The sequence below is a fragment of the Lycium barbarum genome, chromosome 8 (assembly GCF_019175385.1).
Source record: "Lycium barbarum isolate Lr01 chromosome 8, ASM1917538v2, whole genome shotgun sequence".
NCBI lineage: Eukaryota > Viridiplantae > Streptophyta > Magnoliopsida > Solanales > Solanaceae > Lycium > Lycium barbarum.
The window spans coordinates 3,046,016-3,065,489 of record NC_083344.1 but is presented as its reverse complement, the minus strand read 5'-3'; the positions used below and the strand labels follow the sequence as shown (position 1 = coordinate 3,065,489).

Below are 19,474 nucleotides of genomic sequence, written 5' to 3'. Positions count from 1 at the left end.
TTTACACTTTAGTGGAAATAGGTTTCCTTTTTATTCTTAAAATTTTCCTTGTTTTCTATATCACAAATCCGATCTGGAAGGTTGCAGTATTTCAGTTGAATGGTGCTTATGCTGATGTGAAGAAACAATTGATCTTTACATGGTCAGTGACCGCCCTGGGACAATGAATACTCAATATACAAGTTTAAAAGGGTCAAAATATGATTATACACCAAGTTGGTAGTTGATTATTTTGCAAAAGGAAGGTATATCAACTTGCCTTCACAGTAAATATTTATCTGTACCTAGTGTTTACACCAAACTAATTTAACTTACCATGATTAAGTGGTTTAATGAAGTGAGAATATGAATTAATTATTCATAGTTAAGTGATAAGAGGTCCATACGAACACATGACATGCATCTCCTAGCTTGGTGTAAACCCCCGATACGGATAAGTTTTTATCAGAAAACAAAGTATCGAGATTTTCCTTGAGTAATCAGCCCACAAACACCAGCCTCTAATCATAAAACAGCACAAAGCTGCTTCCGGATTTTGATTTGCTACTCTTTCTGCATATTGTAATTTGGCCAAGTGTGCAAATTGCTGCTTGGAGGATTGCTATATAAAAGATAGTCGAAGTTTACAAAATATTTATTAAAGTTCAACTAGGCCAGTTTATAACTTGAGACCTTCGGGTGTGGGTGGAAGTTTGAAAACTTCAACCTGAAGATTTGAAGTTTTGAATTGTCAAAGTTAACTTTAGACCTTTGGGTTTGAAATTTGAATTTGATCTTTGAATTCAAAGCTTAGATACACTTAGGGGTGGTAAAGCTAGCCCAAATCCATTTGACCTGCTCAACCCGTTCAAATTTTAATGGGTTTGAGCTAGAGTGATTTTGAAGATGGCCTCATTTGGGCTAGCTCAAGTTGACCCATAAAAAATCATAAGCCCAAACTGGCCCATCAAATGAGCTCAAATTGACTTATCAATTGTCCTCCATTCATAAGAATAAAATCTACAAAACATGATTAACTTCTTTTTTAATTATTATTTAAATTTATTTTTGTAATTTTTTAAAATTTTTAAGAATTTTTTTTATTTCCTTATTTAAATTTTTTTACTAGTAACCTTTTTATTTTAAAGTTTTAATTTTTTTTTCCTAAAGGTCTATGGTTATCCGTTTTTGTTTAACTTATTTTTGACTCATATCGGACATACGCTTGCCACTCTTAGTTATGTACAAGACAACCATAAAATATATAAATAAGACAAAAGGGAAAAGAGAGGAATCTGACAAACTCAATATTCATTACGTCAATTAACATTTATTTTTCTTTTAATTTATTTCCGAAATAATTTCGAATATAATTTATGTGTTGGGATAACTTATAAGGAAATATTTACAGTGTATCTTTATTATTTTGAGTAAAAGCATACGTTTGAGTTAAAAGTATTTAAATTTGATTTTCAAAACACCGTTTATTTAGAAAACCATGAGCGAGAAATATTTACAATAAAAGAATATCAATATTTTTAGTTTCTCAAAATGTTGTAAAGGTGGGTTAAGTTGGGCAGGTTGGGTTATGACCCTTCATTTAGCCCATCTTGACCCAACTCATCTTAGCCCAAACAATCTTTGGGCAGGGTTGGCCTTTGGCCTATCTATAGTTTCAGTTCATCTTGACCCGTCCAACTTTAGCCCAAATGACCCATTTGCCACCCCTAGATACACATACACTCAAAGGCACATTCAGGTGCATTTTAGACACGTCTCAGCAATATTTTCAAATTCAAAATAGTAATAGTCTGAAGTGTCTACCTTCTTCAGGCCAAAATTTGAAATTGACTAACTAGTGCGAGTTCTACTTATTAATTCAAGAGTGTTTCATACCACACAATGAAAGCTCGAATAAAGAACGGGAAATTTCAATAATGTACAATCTAGCATATAAATTATATTTGCGTAGCGATATTTTTAAATTACACAGCACATAGACAATTTTTCACAATATACAACATTATACAACAATATACAATTTTATACATCTGGAGTAGACAATGTATCAACCTTGTATAAAAGTGTATTATAATGTATGGAGTGTATAATAATGTATAAGAGGTGTTTATATCCAAGAAAATTCAATTGTATACAACAATATACAACATTTTTTCAATTGTAGTGAGGGTACAAATATACAACAGACTTTTAAAGAGGGGGGTACAAATTGAGCCATTTTGAGTAATTTCACAAATATGGGCTATTTCGAGTAATTATTTTTCCTAAATAGTCATAGACTATTATTTTCCCAATAAAGAATATGGGAAACCAAGGTTCAAAAAAGCGGTGGAAACAAAAAAATTAGATGATTTTTTGAAGATTGATGGGCAGAATTATCCAGTATTGTGTAACACCTAGAAATAGATGGCCATGCCATTTGTCATCAATTCAGGAAAAGAAAAAAGAAACCACAAATAAATCAATCAGTTGACCACCCTCAATCTGAGATGAGCTCGAGTCTATTATATGTATCATCTAATATCCAATTCACTATGTTCAGGTTCCTTCAATCCTACAGAATTCCTACTAATATTAACATTGCTTATATAGTGTTCTGTTCTTGAGACAAATTCCAACTAATATTAGCCTAGCTTATATGTGTTCCGTTCCTCATTGATTGTGAGATTTCAAGTCTACTTGTTGCCATTTGTCAAAAGTGTTTTTTCAATTGGTATATATCCGTATTAACATCCATATTTCTACAACATTTATCATGTCAATACATCACCAGATAAAATAAACACATTCGTGCTAAATATATTGGAAGAATCAAAGCACAAAATCGCAAGGCGCAAGAGGTGCTAGTGCTCAAAATAGAGATATGGAAACATGACATAAGTTTCTGCAAAATAGTTAAGAATCATAGGAGGGCTAGATCATGTCAGTAAAAGGACGATAAAAACATGAATGTGGATAAATTCTAGGAAAATTTGGAACTGTCATTACAACCCGTATTCTTCTTTGATGAAATACAATTGGTATCTTTTGGGGGGAAGCAATGTGCAAGTAAATTTATGGAAGAGTGATATTACAACAATTACGCCTCAATCCCAAGAAAGTTGGGGTCAGCATAGACCGGCTCATAATTTCTTTCTGGCAGAAGAGAACCGGTGAAAATACGTATAAATAATAATACATAATTACAGGAATGGGATACACAATAGTTACTAGAGAAGAATGCACAAATACAGGAGTACATCTTTTACCACTCAGGTCTAGGAACAGCCAAAGCAGCTTCTTATTGAAAAGACACTCGATTCTTTACGCAATGGCTGAGGCTCGAGTTTTTTTTTGGGTGGTAGCTGCTTAAAGAAGGCTTTTACTGCTCCAGTGACCCCATCTTCATTCTCCATAGCTTTGGCTAGCTCTACCGCCCGCTCCTTCACCTGTGCATCATCTCACTAGTTAATAACAAAAACATTTCGAGCTTGCTCGTGATTAAAACATCCAGAATAGTTCACCAATGAAATAAGAGGATAAGTTTTCAGCCGAGATAGCACATTATAACCTCACCAAAAGTCAAAGTTTCTTGTTATCTTTGTTAAGTGTGGGACCATCTCACTAGTTCATATCAGAAACTTTTCGAGCTTTGCTCATTGGTTCAAACATCCGAAATAGTTCACGACTGAAATAAGAGGATAAGTCAAGCACATGGAGAACCTTTTTAATGTAATAGGTCGCAGATGAGACTAGAACCCAGGACCTCTGTATGCTCTGTTACCACGTAGTAGTGTGTGACCATCTCATCTAAAAGCTGAAGCTATTAGAAAGATTACATTTTTATTTACTTAATTATGTCTCCAAGAACTGTAGACTATTGTAAAGACTTGAGCAAACACTTGGCACATAGCTTTATCGGATTACAGTATAAGGTATTAATAGCATTTTTGGTCCCTTAGTTATTGGAATGTTCTGATTTTAGTCCTTACGATATCTGACTAAGCACATTTAACCTTCAATTACTTAGAATGTGCAATTTTGATCCCTTTGCTTGTGAATAATCAAATCTCCTGAAGTATTAAATGTTTTAACATTTAATTACCCAAGTGTTATGTTAAAACTTGTATTGTTAATCCATATTTGAGGGGGATATACTTCTAAAAATAGTCTAAATTTGACATATTTCCTCCATAAAGGGACCAAAAGCACACATTCAAATTAATTGAAGGTTAAATATGCTGATTCATATATCAGAAAGACCAAAATAAGAATTTACCCATAACTAAGGGACCAAAAGTGCTATTATCCCTGCTAAAGATTCCAGTAAAATACCTGTCGATCAAGCATGAATTTGATTGCATCAACCAGCTTATCACGTGTAAATTGATCAGCTGGTATGGGTGAAGGGCCTACACCTCTGGCATGCACCCTTTCGCCCCAAAATGGCTGGTCACCAAAGAAAGGGACAATAGTTGTTGGACACTGTCATCGAATAAAGGTGATAAGTTACAAGCAAACCAAAAAGATATTAGCCGGAAAATGAACGTACAACAGAAGTTTGAAACATTACCGCAGCTTTAAGACCAGCAGCAGTTGTTCCGGCACCGCCATGGTGCACCTGAAAGGAAAATTATCGGGATAATTAAAGGTTTTCTAAAACTAGAGTTCCTGACTTTCACACTTATCTCTACAACATTGACGTACAAGTCTCTAACCGGACTAAAAATACTGACTAGAGTTCCTGACTTTCATACTTATCTCTCTCTACCTACTTATTTTTTAAAGTTCTATTTTGTTTTATTAATATAGTATAAATTAATTTCTAATTAAGAATTAATGGTATTTTAGTAAACTTACAAGTTATTATACAGTACCATACAGTCAAACCAAACAATACAAATGTTATTAAACCACAACAAACGATACAGTCTATCCAAACATTGTGTTCATTAATACAGTACAATACAATATAACACCATACTGTACATTAATAAACCACGGGAAACAACCATCCAAACAGAGGGTAACTAGTTGGTATCGCGTATATAGGTCCTTTACTTCCATCACAAAACCAGTATCTATTTCAACGAGAAACATTCACATTAATAGAGTTGGACGAATCTTTCAATTGAAGCACAGTAATCATTGAAATAAGCAGAATGCGTTACTATGAAGCGACAGAGATTTGGAATAGCCCATCGATCCAACCCCTCACTCCATAGCAGTTTATAGCTTAACAGCACGATAAAATATTAAGTCCCCAATTCACCCACCCAACCAAACTCATAGTGTTATCAATTGGAATATGACCTGAAATTGCAACAAAATATCCTATCTGTCCCATTATCAATTGACAGAATTAAAAGAGAAAGGAAGTGACACAAAGATTATGATGAGAGCTAAATGCTTTATCACATTCTAAAAATGCATAAGAGGAACTACTCATTTCTAATCCAAACAATTGCTCTTATCACGTTAACATTACATATCTGGGCTGGCCGATGTTCTAGAAAAATACACTCCAGTTGGAGGAGAAATCGACAACACTCAGAGAAATCTTCAAACTTAGAAGCTTTAGAAATGGAAAAGCAAATATAAGTCATATGCACACAGACCCTTTTTTTAATAATTCAGAAATCAATATTAAAGAAAGCATGGATGCACTGCCAAAGAAAGAGAAGTACAATCATAGTAAGAAATACGACGGGAAATATTTCATCGATCTTAAATTGATATAAGAAAAGAAAAGAAAAAAAAAAAAAGCTCCTGATCTTATGAAAAAGATTCTCAATTCTCTCAACTCTTATGCGCAACCCCCCCCCCCCCCCCCCCCCCCCCCCCCTCCAAAAAAAAAAAAAACCCACAAAACCGAAACTATGAACCTCTATTCCTATGTTTCCTTAACCCACCTTTATCTTATTATGAGTAGCTTAAAGAAAGAAAAAAGTAATGGATATCTTAAAGAATAAAGAAACAAAAAATCAAGGTAATGAAGACTCACCACTGCGGCACACTGTAAGAAAAGCCAATCATGGGGACAGTTATCGAGCAAATACACAAAATCTTTTGGTTCCGCCACTGGAGAGAAAAAGAAAAGCAGGTAAATAAGCTGAGAATATACTCTCAGAAAGATGATCTACTAAAATAGTCAAAACACGTGCTATAGAAAAACAAACAGGTTATTCTCATAAGCAGAACAAAGTAATACAGGAGAGAACTTACAGTCTCCCAGACCACCCCATCCTTTATTAATGATTCCCCTTTGCCCAGTGATTTCGAGTGCATTAACAATTGTCTCAGTCATTTTCTGTGGATCTTGAACAGGCTGAGATTGAAAAAATAAGTTAAAAGTAGAAGATGGATCTGAAGTAAGGGGGGGGGGGGGGGGGGGGGGGGGGGGGGAAGTCAGTTTATCAAACATTCATTTGATTTGTAGAACGAGATAAAGTATGTGGAGAGAAGTGTCTGAAATGAAACAATAGATTGTTGTTGTAGTTCAAATTACACACATTTAACCACTAACCACCAGAGTCCAACTGCAAGGGCACAACTACAAGACGTCACCACAGCCCATTTTTCAAAAGCTTCCTCGACAGAACTAAAGAAGCGACGGATGTTTACATAAGGAGAGAATTTGCTTTCATTTCTTTTCCTTTTTATTTTTGTTGGATCGAGGGGAGGGGAGAAGAGGATAGATAGAGAAAATATTATAAAGAAAGCAAGGCTTTAAGAAACTCACAAGACTACCAAACCCAATGTATATGGGCTTTGGACCAACTTTAAGCCAGTTAAGAAGTGATTCTGGAGGTTCATAACCCGTCGCAAGATCAAGGAAGCAAAATCCCACCACATCAATCTTAGGTCCCCAATCTGCAAAAGTCAGACAGTACGAAGCTAGAGTTACAACTCAATTAAAAGAATCAAGGCATCCCATAGGAGTAACTGAATATGAAAAGGGATTTACCATACAGTAATTTGGACTATGAACTATTAGACCTTCAGAACTAAGTTAAGGTTGAAAAGAGAAAGGACTTGTATATCAGATTAACAGAAAAATGAATACCTTTTGGTTTAGGAACAAGGTGAGGACTCCAAATATATGCATGTGGGATATCCAACTCAGAGCCTTGTGAACCATTTAAGTATGTGACTGGTCGTAGTTTCAGTTTTTTCTTCCTAACATCATTAATCAAGTCGCGTATTCCTAGCCAAATCAAGGAGTCAACAATCTGATATGATAGCTGCAAAGTTCATAAAAGAGCAAACGGTGAACAGATACCAACCATTTTCTTTCAAGTGGGAAGGATGGGAATGGGAGTTAGAAAACGAGCACAGCATAGCATTGCAACATCAAATAAACAGTAAACACAAGATACAAAAGGCTGATGCCAAAATCCAACTAACCCTATATCCAGCTGGTTGCTTAACACGGGACAAAGGATGAGGAAATTCAGTAGTTGGCCTGTACAAAAGATAAAATGATACTTAGTGATAAGTAAAGGCCGAGATCTAGCTTGTCAACAGGATATCTTAATTGAAGTGAATAGAATGAAAAATTAAATAGCCTCTGAAGCCTATATTATCCGAGCAGACTTACGTCCATGGCATTGTGAAAAATATATGAATTGGGATTTGCAATGCTTCTGCAACATGTGCATGCCCTGAAATGCGATTCAATGTTAGTAGGACATACTACTCTTTCATCACGTGAACATCTATATACATCCGAAATGTTTAATTAGCAAAACAGCTTTGATGTGGAGCCCCCAACAGATTGAAATGGTCAATTTATGAACCAATAAACTAAGCCAAGCACACACAATATAGGAACATGTTATATGGTTGCCTCATATGTCAAACCCAATGGCCACAAACGTGAATATCAACTAAAAATTCAATTTTATTAGCTGCAAACCGCACACAATCATCCTTCAGATCCAACTCCATGACTTTAACCGTAATGATTAAAACTTGAAGGTCAATCATGTGTATTTACCACTCCGTAATAATGCTTCTAACCCAACGAACAATATTTAACTACTAATCGTCATTCATAAACAATACTCCTCATCAAGATGATATTTTCACATATCTGAAGTAGTGGTAAATATGCACATAAAACGCATCTTCCGAGTTTAAAGTAAAATACATACCTCGACTACACAGTTGTGAGTCACAACATTACTAATTGAACACATTTGCTGGATTAATATGTCACTACTACTTTCATACATTAAAGTGCCGAGTTAATGAACACCAATCCAACGTAAGCACTTAAACAATCTCCAATATAGCAGTAACTTTTTTCATTATATGCAAATAACTGTTCGAATCAATAACATTATCCGAGACAGTTTCTTTTCGGTGATTACAGTCTCTCTGATTGCCAAATGTAATATGAGTGAATCTATTCTCCACTAAATTGACGAAGCAAAAATTGAGAATATAATAAAAAAAATTACCGCATGCTGCAAAAAGACACACCACAGGCTTGACACACAGGTGGAGAGTTTTCCCTACTATATGGGGTAATATAATTTACTCTGTCCAAGCATTACTCACTTATAGTTGCCCTTTCCAATAAGGAGCTTACTATGTGCTTTTTGAGTCAGTACCTGAAATATTTATTCAAACTGCTGGAGAAACATCTTTCCATTGTTTCTTATTACCTATAAAACTATTGATTCAGCCTCTTAACAAAACTTGATGCAAATCACTTGACAAATATCAGCATATAGGAGAGTTTGACAATGACAATAATAGGAAAGAAAGGTGCAAGCCAGTATATAAACAAGGAAATGAATTAAATAGTACCGAAGATATAGATAAACTACTAGTCTCACCATATGCTGGGGGATTAGCAATAATTGCATCTGCTCTAAAGGGAACTCCTGTATCCATATCAGGTTCTTTGCAGGCTGGGAGTAGAGAGTATATAATCTCCTTCAACTGATTTCTCTGAGTAGGGATTTCTGAAGGTCCGGACGGTAAGAATCCTTTGTTTTTTACCATGTCTGTGGATGCAAGAAAAGAAAATTGACATCATGTGGTAGAACCTATACATTTAATTACTTACGCATGGGGGACACCTACACCAGATATACACTGCCAGATAGACAGCACAAATGCAAGTATGAAATTTACGTTGCAAATAATATGTAGGAAAAAGATACATCATATACTAATCCTTAAATTCCTTTCCAAGTGAAATCACAAAAAGAAAATCTGCAGGCAAAGCAAAGCTAGGGGCAATGATGCAGTCGTTTAGTGCAGTGTGAATAAAGTGAAAACTCCCACAGACCACAGCTGTAATGAGTTTTAAGAAAAAGATGAAGTGCATCTAAGCAATATAATAAGATGCTTATATGAACTAGAAAAGTTAATAAGAAGTTGAAATACATGCTTATCAGTAAATTCTCCGTCGTGGTTATTTAATGTCAAGGTTCTCCATAAGCATGTAAACCAAGAAAAAGCTGGTTCTCCACCATTTCTTTCAGGCTGAGCACAGTGGCAAAAGATTATGATGAATAAGCAACTCAATCTCACAATGTAGTTTAAAATATTTTTAAAATAGGAAACATCCATTGGCAAATGAACAGAAATAGCACAAAGGACAAGCAAGACAGGAGACCCGAAATAGATTGCCAGATAAGTTACAAAACAAACAGGAATTTAGGAACATACATCCAGCCAAAATTTTTGGATCACCCCCAAGGGGATAGAATTCCAATCCAGCAGTCAAGACAAACTCTTTGAAATTTGCATGGGTCGCCAACCTCACTCGATGGCCAAAATCCTGCATCAACAGTTCTGTCAAGAAACTAACATAGACCACATGATACTCTTTTCCACTATGACAAGGATTGACAAATCACTACAAGTTCTTTTTTCACGAGAAGTTATCAAATCCAATTTCTACAACAAAATTGGGGTCAGACAACGAGCAGAAATGAAACAAGATCTGGACAGGGTTGGGAGAGTGCAGGATGTTGAATATCAAGATCTCATTCAGAAGGCTGGATCTTTATAAATAACTAGCGTTAAAGAAATGGACCTTGGGCCTACCTCAACCTCAAACAGCTAGCTCATGAGGGGAGGACTACCCAAGTCCATATAAGGAGTGCAAACACCCATCCCACAACTGATGTGGGAGAATCAACACTCCCCCGCACACTCAGGCCTAGTTAACTGGAGCGTGGACAATATAATTTGGGGTCCAACATCGGTGAACAAAGAATTGGGGATGGGCCTGGCTCTAATACCATGTTAAAGAAATGGACCTTGGGACTAACTCAACCCAAAAGCTAGCTCATAAGGGAAGGATTGCTCGAGTCCATATAAGGAGTCCAAACACCCATCCCACAACCGATGTGGGAGAATCAATTATTAGCATTGCAGCCAAAAGAAAAAGATGGAAACCGGAAAAAGAAATGTGGCATGTCCAATTTCCGTTGTAGAATTTAATACATAGAGAAATAGACACACCTATCAGAAAGATCTGCAAATCCACTATCACCAAATTGAGATGCAAAGAGCACATACATACGTATCTACAACCTAGGGACACCCTTAACTTGTACATATACAATATGTTTGCCAAATGATGTCCAAGTACCTGCAGACGCTTGCCAATTGCAGTAAAGGGCTGCACGTCACCGCGTGTTCCTACAATAAGCATTACAATCTGCATAGGTGGAAAATATTGAAGTTCTGTTGCATCAAGAGGTTCATCCTCAACTGCAGTATGTACACTTTCAGATCCAGTTTCAAGCACTCTGGTGGTTTCATCATCACCCGGAATATTAAATTCCACAGTACCATCATCTTTGACAGTAGCTATTCTCTTCAGCAATTTGAGCTGCAGCACTTTAAGTGGTTAACACGCATCTCACACAAGTAACTGAAACTTTTATCCATCCTTTTTATAAGATACACAAAAAAGGTATGTTATAATGATAAATTTATCGGCAAACAACAGAGGATAGACAACCAAATAATATAATGATGCCATAAACTTGATGTGATATGATGAAATCATTTTGCATTATACCTTCTGTTGTTCGGAACCTTTATTGTCAAAAATTTTTGCGGCCTCTTTAGCAAACCCGCTACTATGTGTCGGTGTCTCAGTTCTTGATCTTCCCAACTTAAGATGTTCTGCAGGTGATTGTGGCTTCTCAGAACTCAAAATCTCTTGAGGCAACGTATTTACTCTGGTAAGTTCCATCCAAGGGGTCCCTAGCATATTAAATTGCAAGCTTGCAGTCAGCTTCAGATGGCCCGTTTCAAAAAGCTTCGGAAGTCACAGTACTCAACTACATTTCCAGTTGCATAACTCATACAGTCATTTCCTAATGGTTCTGCATAATATAGAACCAGAATTTGGCATTGCAATAGTTGGTGAGACCTATCAGAAGAAATTCCATCCCTTTTTTCGGATCAAGGACATGCTTTTCTTTTTTCAAATTTAAAAGAAAAAAGACAGGTCGTTGCAAAGTAAAAATCCTCTCTTCTCAGTCGCTGTCTGACGTTGAAAGAACAAGATTAGGCGAGAAAAGCTTACCCCTATAAGTGTTCATCTACTTTGTTTACAATAAGGGAGAACAAAAGAATTTTTGACAGATATAAGCAACACAAACCTTTGAATTGAGCCACAAGAGTTTAAGAGCTAAGCATTAAAAGTAACATGGAGGCTCGTACATGATTACAAGGATAAAGATCCGAATTAGTATGCCCTATTCCATTTTATGTGATCTTTTTTCCTTTTTAGTTTGTCCAAAATATATTTCAAAACTTTTTTTTTTTTTTTTTAATCTTGATATCACCATTTTGCGCTTACTAACATGACTTGTTGGAACAACACTCAATATAAAAGCTGATTTTTTTTTACTAGAGGAGAATGATAAAGGAGCATGTAGAACTCTTAACATGTCTCTTTAAATTGTTGTCTTGCTAGTATGGCTAATGTTGGTTTCTTTTTATGAATCAAAAGACTTTTTTTGTTTCTCTTTTTAAATTCCTGTCTACTAGAACCCACTTGTGGGATTACACTGGGTATGTTGTTGTTTTAAATTCCTTTCTAGTCAAAAACATTCATATAAAATGAGACAGAGAAAGTAATATGTATTAAAGTTCAGATCGAAGGCTAACATCCACCACTGAACCTTAATCATGAAGATAAAAATTTAAACTTGCAAAGACAGGCTAGCCAGCAGAAAATATAGATAACTTCTAGTGATATTTATTTCACTCCCTCTGTCCCAATTTATGTGATACACTTTCCTTTTTGGTCCGTCCCAAAAAGAATAATATATTGCTATATTTAGAAATACGTTAACTTAAAACTTCCTCTTTTACCCTTAATGAAATGATTTACAGTCTCACAAATATTTATGGCTTGTTTTAGACTACAAGTCTCAAAAGTTTTTGTTTCTTTCTTAAATTTTGTGCCTAGTCAAACTATAAAAATAAATTGAGACAGATTTTTTATAACCGTGGTGTCCGGGCCAGCTTGCCCGTACCTCGACTAATTCCACGCGATACCTGTCAGGCTGCCACCTCCCACAAGTACCAGGTAACTCTGTCCACCAAGGCTAGAACAAATAGGAAGATATCACCGAGTTTTTTGTCTCTGCTGGGAAATGAACCCGACACCTCATGGTGCTCAACCCACTTCATTGATCACTAGGCCACACCCTTGGGTGCAAGTGCTATCTATTTTTATTTTACATAATATCAGACTGGGATAAGCTTAAATGGAGCAACATGCACAGTACAGATCCATTTGGTCCATTCATATAACAACCCTAACTTGTTTGAAATTGAAGTATAATTATTTGTTTGCTTGCTTGTTTAAATATTTGACTACTAAAATGCTACAAAATAGCTTCCACAACGACAGTCGTAAAAATACTAGTAGTATTAGATCAGACTGGTATAAGCTTAAATGGAGCAACATGTAAAGTACGGATTCGAAATTCATATACTCGACCCTAACTTGCTCGAAATTGAGGCATAGTTGTTTTTGTTTGCTTGTTTAAAGATTTGGCTACTAAAATGCTACAAAATAGCTAGTTTCCATAATGACAGTCGTAAAATATACTAGTAGTATTAATATCAGACTGAAGGGTAAACTTAAATGGAGCAACATGAACAGTACGAATCCATTCGGATCCATTTATATAGTTGACCCTAATTTGTTATAAGTTGAGCCATAATTGTTATTTGTTTGCTTGTTTAAAGATTTGGCTATTAAAATGATACGAATAGCTTCCACAATGATAGTCGTAAAATATCCTAATAGTATCAATATTAGACTGGGATAAAAGCTTAAATGGAGCAATATGGACAGTACGAATCCATTCATATAGTCGACCCTAACTTGCTTGGAACTCAGGCACAGTTGTTGTTTGTTATTCGCTTGTTAAAGATTTGCCTACTAAAATGCTACAAAAAAGCTTCCACAATGACAGCCACAAAATATACTAGTAGTAGTAGTGGTGTTAATATCAGACTTTGATAAGCTTAAATGAAGCAACATGGAGACCCTAACGTGCTCAAAATTGAGGCATAAATCTTGTCGGTTTGCTTGCTTGTTAAAAGATATGGCTACTAAAATGCTACAAAATAGCTTCCACAATGAAAGTCATAAAATATACTAGTATTATTATCAGACTGGGACAAGGTTAAATGGAGCAACATGGACAGTACAGATCCATTCATATAGCCGACCTGCATAATTGTTATTTGTTTGCTTGATTAAAGATTTGGCTACTATAATGCAACTAGTAGTATTAATTTCCAATTATGGACAATTTTTATTTTTCCTTTACATAACGTCAACAGGGATAAGTTAAATATAGCAACATGGACAGTATGAATCCATTTTGATCTATTCATATAGCTGACCCTAACTTGCTCGAAATTGTGGCATAATTGTTGTTTGTTTAAAAAATTGGCTACTAAAATGCTAGTACAAAGTAGCTTCCACAATGACAGTCCTAATATATCTGTCCCAATTTATGTGGTATGCTTCTTTAAAGATTTGGCTATTCAAATGCTACAAAATAGCTTCTACAATGACAGTCCTAATATATACTTCTTTTGTCCCAGTTTATGTGATACTTTTCGCTTCCCAAGATTCAAACTGCATGAACTTTGACCAACATTTTAAGATATGAGAAAAGTTGCAACTTATAGTACTTTTCATGTAGTTTTTAAATATATAATTAATGTTAAAATAATGAATTAATTTAATCCAATTTAGCTTCAAAGTTTAGTCAAATTGACTTTTCATAAGTGAAAAGTGCCACATAAATTGGGAGGAGGAGTACTAGTATTAATATCAGACTAGGATAAGCTTAAATGGAGCAACATGGGCTCTATGGATCCATTCATATAGACGATCCTAAATTGCTCAAAATTAAGGCATAGTTGTTATTTGCTTGCTTGTGTATAGATTTAGCTACTGAAACACAACAACATAGCTTCCAAAATGACAGTCCTAATATATACTTCCTCTATTGAGACCGAATGTGACCGGCGTCGGCGTATCGGTAAAATCCTTAGGTCTGTAGGAACCCAATTCTAGTATAATTGTAATAGTTATTTATGGTGAATTTGTAATTATGGTAAAATAGGATGTTAGTTCTTTTAGAATAGGATTACCTTGTTGGACTAGGGCCAGGAGAAACCTTACTTGTATATAAGGAAGTCATTATGATGAATGAAAAGTACAAAGAATTCTCCCATTATTCTGTCTCTCTAAATTTTCTTACTTGTCTTGAATTTAACATGGTATCAGAGTTACGTTAGAAAGAACACATAAACCCTAAAATAATGGCAGGTGACAGAGAAACCGACGATAAAAGCAAAGGAATCGCCGGTGAAGAAAACAAAACCCAAAGAAAAACAATCTCTCCTTATGACATTACGTCGATGATAACCCTAGAATTGTGGTGACACAAGTCCCATTGAAGGGTGAAAACTACGAAGAATGGGCTAGATCCATGAGGACAGCCCTAAGAGCTAGGAAGAAATTTGGCTTCGTTCTTGGTACGATCAAGAAGCCGAATGAAGAGTAGCTAGATTTGGAAGATTGGTGGATTATAAACTCGTTATTGGTGTCGTGGATTCGCAACACCATAGAACCGACGCTTTGCCCAACGATTTCGCATAAAGAGGAAGCGGAAGAATTGTGGACGAGCATACGAGAACGGTTCGCGTTATCAACTGCCCTCGAATACAACAACTTAAGGCCGAACTTGCGGAGTGCAAGCAGAAGGGAAGGACCATAGTGGATTACTATGGAAGACTCACTAAGTTGTGGGAGGAATTGGCAATTTACGAACAAATTCCGACTTGCAAGTGTGGATAGTGCACGTGCAATCTAGGGACAGCCCTAGAAACCAAAAGAGAAGAAGAAAAGGTACATCTTTTCCTTATGGGATTGGATGAAGCAATGTATGGAACGGTGAGGTTGAACATATTGGCCCAGGAACGCCATCATTAAATAAGGTCTACTCGAAGCTAGAGCAAGAAAAGCGTGTGAGAGGAATCACACGAAAAACGGAGGACCAGAGTGAAACCATGGCTTTTGCCATGCAAGGGAGAAACCCTCACCGTGACCAAAGTGAAGGGAAAAACGATGGTGCATTTTACACACACTGTAAGAGATCCGGACACGTCGTGAACGGATGTTTTCAACTCATTGGCTATCCGGATTGGCGGCCAGAAAATAAAAAATGAGATGAAAAAAACAGAGGAAGAAGACGGCAACAGCAGCACAAGGGTGGACCGGGATCCGGACATGGAAGAGGCTACTGGGTTAACTCAGTAGTTACCAGGAAAGAAGCCCAAACAGAGATAGGACAGGTGAACACAAGCGGGACAGGACCTCACAATTTGAGTGAAGAGATCCGAAAGACTGTGATTCACGTGTTAAATTCTCAAGGAATAAACCCAAATGGCAAGATGGACGGTAAAGCCGAAAAATCATCTTGGATCATTGACTCCGGAGCTACCAACTCCGGAGCTACCAACCATGTGACAGGTAATCCAGAGGAACTGAGCGACCAGCGTGACATTCCTGAGTGTCCGGTTGGGCTTCCGGATGGAAGTAGCTAGATGGCCACGATAGAAGGAACAATCAAGCTAAATAATAGGATTTGGTTGAAATATGTCGTCTATGTTCCGAAATTTAACATGCAAATTGATTTTTGTGTCACAACTTCTTGATCATTTAGATTGTGATGTAAATTTTAACAAAATTATGTGTTCTATACAGGACCCCACCACAAGGAAGCTGCTTGGAACGGGTGAGCATCGACGTGGACTTTACTATTTTCGGAATGTGCCGTGGATACGAGCTATGAAGGCAGAGGCAGTCAATTGGTTCGATCGTTCGCACAAATCGTTAGGTCATCCTTCAGCACAAGTTACAAAGTCTATCACTACATTAGGCCTAAAACAAAGTAGTATTAGATTAGACAAAGAATGTGATGTATGCCAAAGGGCAAAGCAAACAAGTGTCCTTCCTTTAAGTGATAATATAGCTTCGAATATTTTTGATATGATTCATTGTGATTTATGAGGAGTTGAGGACCATATAGAACCCCTTCATCTTGCAGTGATTCATATTTTTTTAATATTGTGGATGATCGTTCACGAGTCGTGTGGATTTTTCTCTTAATCGATAAGAAAGAATTGTCCCAAACCTTGAAAAATTTCTTCGCCTTGGTAGATAGGCAGTTTAGTAAAAAGGTGAAGATGGTTAGAAGTGATAACAGAACTGAATTCACATGTATAAAGAACTACTTCTTCGAACATGGAATTCTTTTTCAAACATCTTGCACAAGGACACCACAGCAGAATGGCAATGGCAGTTTGTGAGTTGAAATGGCTAAAGGAATTTTTGCATAGTTTGGTTGTTGAACATAAATATCCGGTGAAAATGTACTGTGACAGTCAAGCGGCATTATATATTGCGCGAAATCCGGTGTTTCATGAACTGACTAAATACATTGAAGTCGACTGTCACTCTGTCGGGGACGCGCTGCAGTCCGGAATCATACTTCCCAGTCATGTGTCTACCAATGAGCAATTGGCTAATGTGTTTACAAAAGCTTTGGGCAAATCGCAGCATCAGTATTTACTTGGCAAGTTGGGCATTCGAGACCCTCATGCTCCAACTTGAGGGGGTATTGAGACCGAATACGACTAGACCACCAGCTGGTCTAGACACGCCGGTTTATTGGTAAAATCCTTAGGTCAGTAGGAACCCTATTCTAGTATAATTGTAATAGTTGTTTATGGTGAATTTATAATTATGGTAAAATGGGATGTTACTTCTTTTAGAATAGAGTTACCTTGTTAGACTAAGGCAAGGAGAAACCTTACAGGTATATAAAGAGGTCAAAGGTCATTATGATGAATGAATCGTAGAATGAATTCTCCCATTATTCTGTCTCTCTAAATTTTCGTCCTTGTCTTGAAATAACATCACCCATCCCAAATTATAGTATAATATAGTTTGATTGGACACGAAGTTTAAGAAATAAAGGAAAAACTTTTGAATCTTCTGATCTAAAATAAACCAAAGATATATATAGATCATCTCGTTAAGCGTGAAAAAGTAAAGTTTAAAACTAAATTGTTACCAAATGTATCACATCAATTGAGACAGGAAAAGTGTATCCAATTATGTGCTAGCACTAGTACTCCTATTTGTAGTAGTAGCACAGCTGACAAAACAAACCTGAAGAATCAGTGACGCCGTTGTTAACTGAACCACTAACTACCTCTCTATTATCCACGTCAGCACCAGTAGTATTACTGTCATTTTCCTTCTCAACGGACCTACAAGAAGAAGAAGAGGAGGAGGAGGAGGAGGAGGTCAGGCGATCGAATTTCCTTGACGGTTCAGCCATCGGTGGATCCACCACCTCCGGCGAATTTTGCTTCTGATGATGATCCAGCTTATTTTGTGTGTGGGGAATTTAGAAGCTTGATAGAATATAGGGAAATTTGAATTATTTGCTGAAATGAAGGGTTTTACAGAGAGAGGGTGGGGTGGGGGGTGACACGTTAGGAGAAGTGAAATGGTTCTGAAATTGTGCTGGAATTTACCAATACAACAAAAATATACTCCTTTCGTTCAAAAAAGATTGTTTTATTTTTTATTTATTAATTTATTTTTAAAAAATTAATATATTTTTATATTTAGAAATAATTTAATTTATTTTAGATCACACATTTTAAAAAATTTAATTTATTTTTTAAATTTCATATCAAATCAAAAAGACAATCTTTTTTAAACTTAGAGAATAATAAATAATATAAAAAAAAAAAATACACTGCTGGAATTCAACGGAGGACAACGAAGCGCAAAGGTTGGAATTTTTGTAAACTAAAGGCTTTTTTGGTTTTTTTTTTTTTTGGGGGGGAAGGGGGTGGGGGTGGGGCGGGATTTTTGTAACTGAATTTTGTTGTCTGTATTTATGTTTTTTTTTCTATCGTGACTTGCCAGAGTCTTTAGTGGACACGTGTGCCAAAATAATGTTTAACTAGTCCATGACTTGCATTAATGATTTTATTATATATAAGATTATTGTTAATTCATTTTTATTTTTATTTTGAATCATTATTTCAATCACCAAAATAATAACTCATAAATATAAGATGCATGCATTAAGTTCAAGTAAATGTATTTTATTACTTTTAGAGTAATTAAAGAGTGTTTCAAGTCAAACAAAGAAGTCAAGATATTGCGTTAGAGATTAGTTATCCAAATTTCAAAATATTGTTTTTAGAGCAAATTTGAAGCCTAAATTAGCTAGGAGATTAAGAGAGATGGACTTCTATCCCTAGCTTTAATATGCAGTTGATTGACTATGCTCACTTGGTAGTTGGTAAATAAATTGTTTAGTTGCCAAGAATATATAAAAAAATAATATATATATATATATATATTAGATTCAGTTTTCGTTTTTTTTTTCATTTTTGGTAAAATTTAGGAATTATTTCAAAGACCTCCCCTCGGGTTTCACTCCATTAACACTCATCTCTCTTGTGGTTTACAATATTACGCATACCTTCCTTATTTTGATATTGTTGTAACAATTCTTTTTATCTATTTTTTATACATGTTAAAAAACTACAATATGGCACATTTACCCTTGCTAATATATATACTCCACCGGTAATTAATTAAAAAATAAATTCTTTAGAAATCAATATGAACTTGTAAAAAAATTATATGATAAGTCATACGTACATATCAGCAACAACAAGAATACGTGTGTTTAAAGACCTATTCCATTCATTTTTATAGTACTATCTAGAAATCGTGTAGTTTCTTTTTCACATATATGCATTACGATCTGTTGTTTTATTTGTTTTGTACCTTGCGATTTTCTGTCATATTTACTTGCTATCATGTTTCGTATTCTTTTCTTTTCTTTCGAGCCGAGGGTCTATTGGAAACAACTTCTCT

The 19,474-nt window shown here is 35.8% G+C and overlaps 1 protein-coding gene across 1 annotated transcript; it reads right to left on the bottom strand.

Annotated features, from left to right (window-relative positions):
* Positions 1-2,960: 2,960 nt before the first annotated feature.
* LOC132605695 (sterol 3-beta-glucosyltransferase UGT80A2-like) lies at positions 2,961-18,072 on the bottom strand. Its single transcript, XM_060318878.1, has 14 exons — positions 17,738-18,072; positions 11,033-11,220; positions 10,598-10,840; positions 9,667-9,778; positions 8,826-8,996; positions 7,580-7,643; positions 7,387-7,444; positions 7,046-7,223; positions 6,722-6,852; positions 6,205-6,307; positions 5,984-6,060; positions 4,553-4,600; positions 4,315-4,464; positions 2,961-3,428 (listed from the first exon to the last, which is right to left on the bottom strand). Exons 1-14 carry the CDS (start codon positions 17,907-17,909, stop codon positions 3,258-3,260), a joined length of 1,866 nt encoding a protein of 621 aa, XP_060174861.1. The 5' UTR covers positions 17,910-18,072; the 3' UTR covers positions 2,961-3,257.
* Between the last annotated feature and the right edge of the window lie 1,402 nt (positions 18,073-19,474).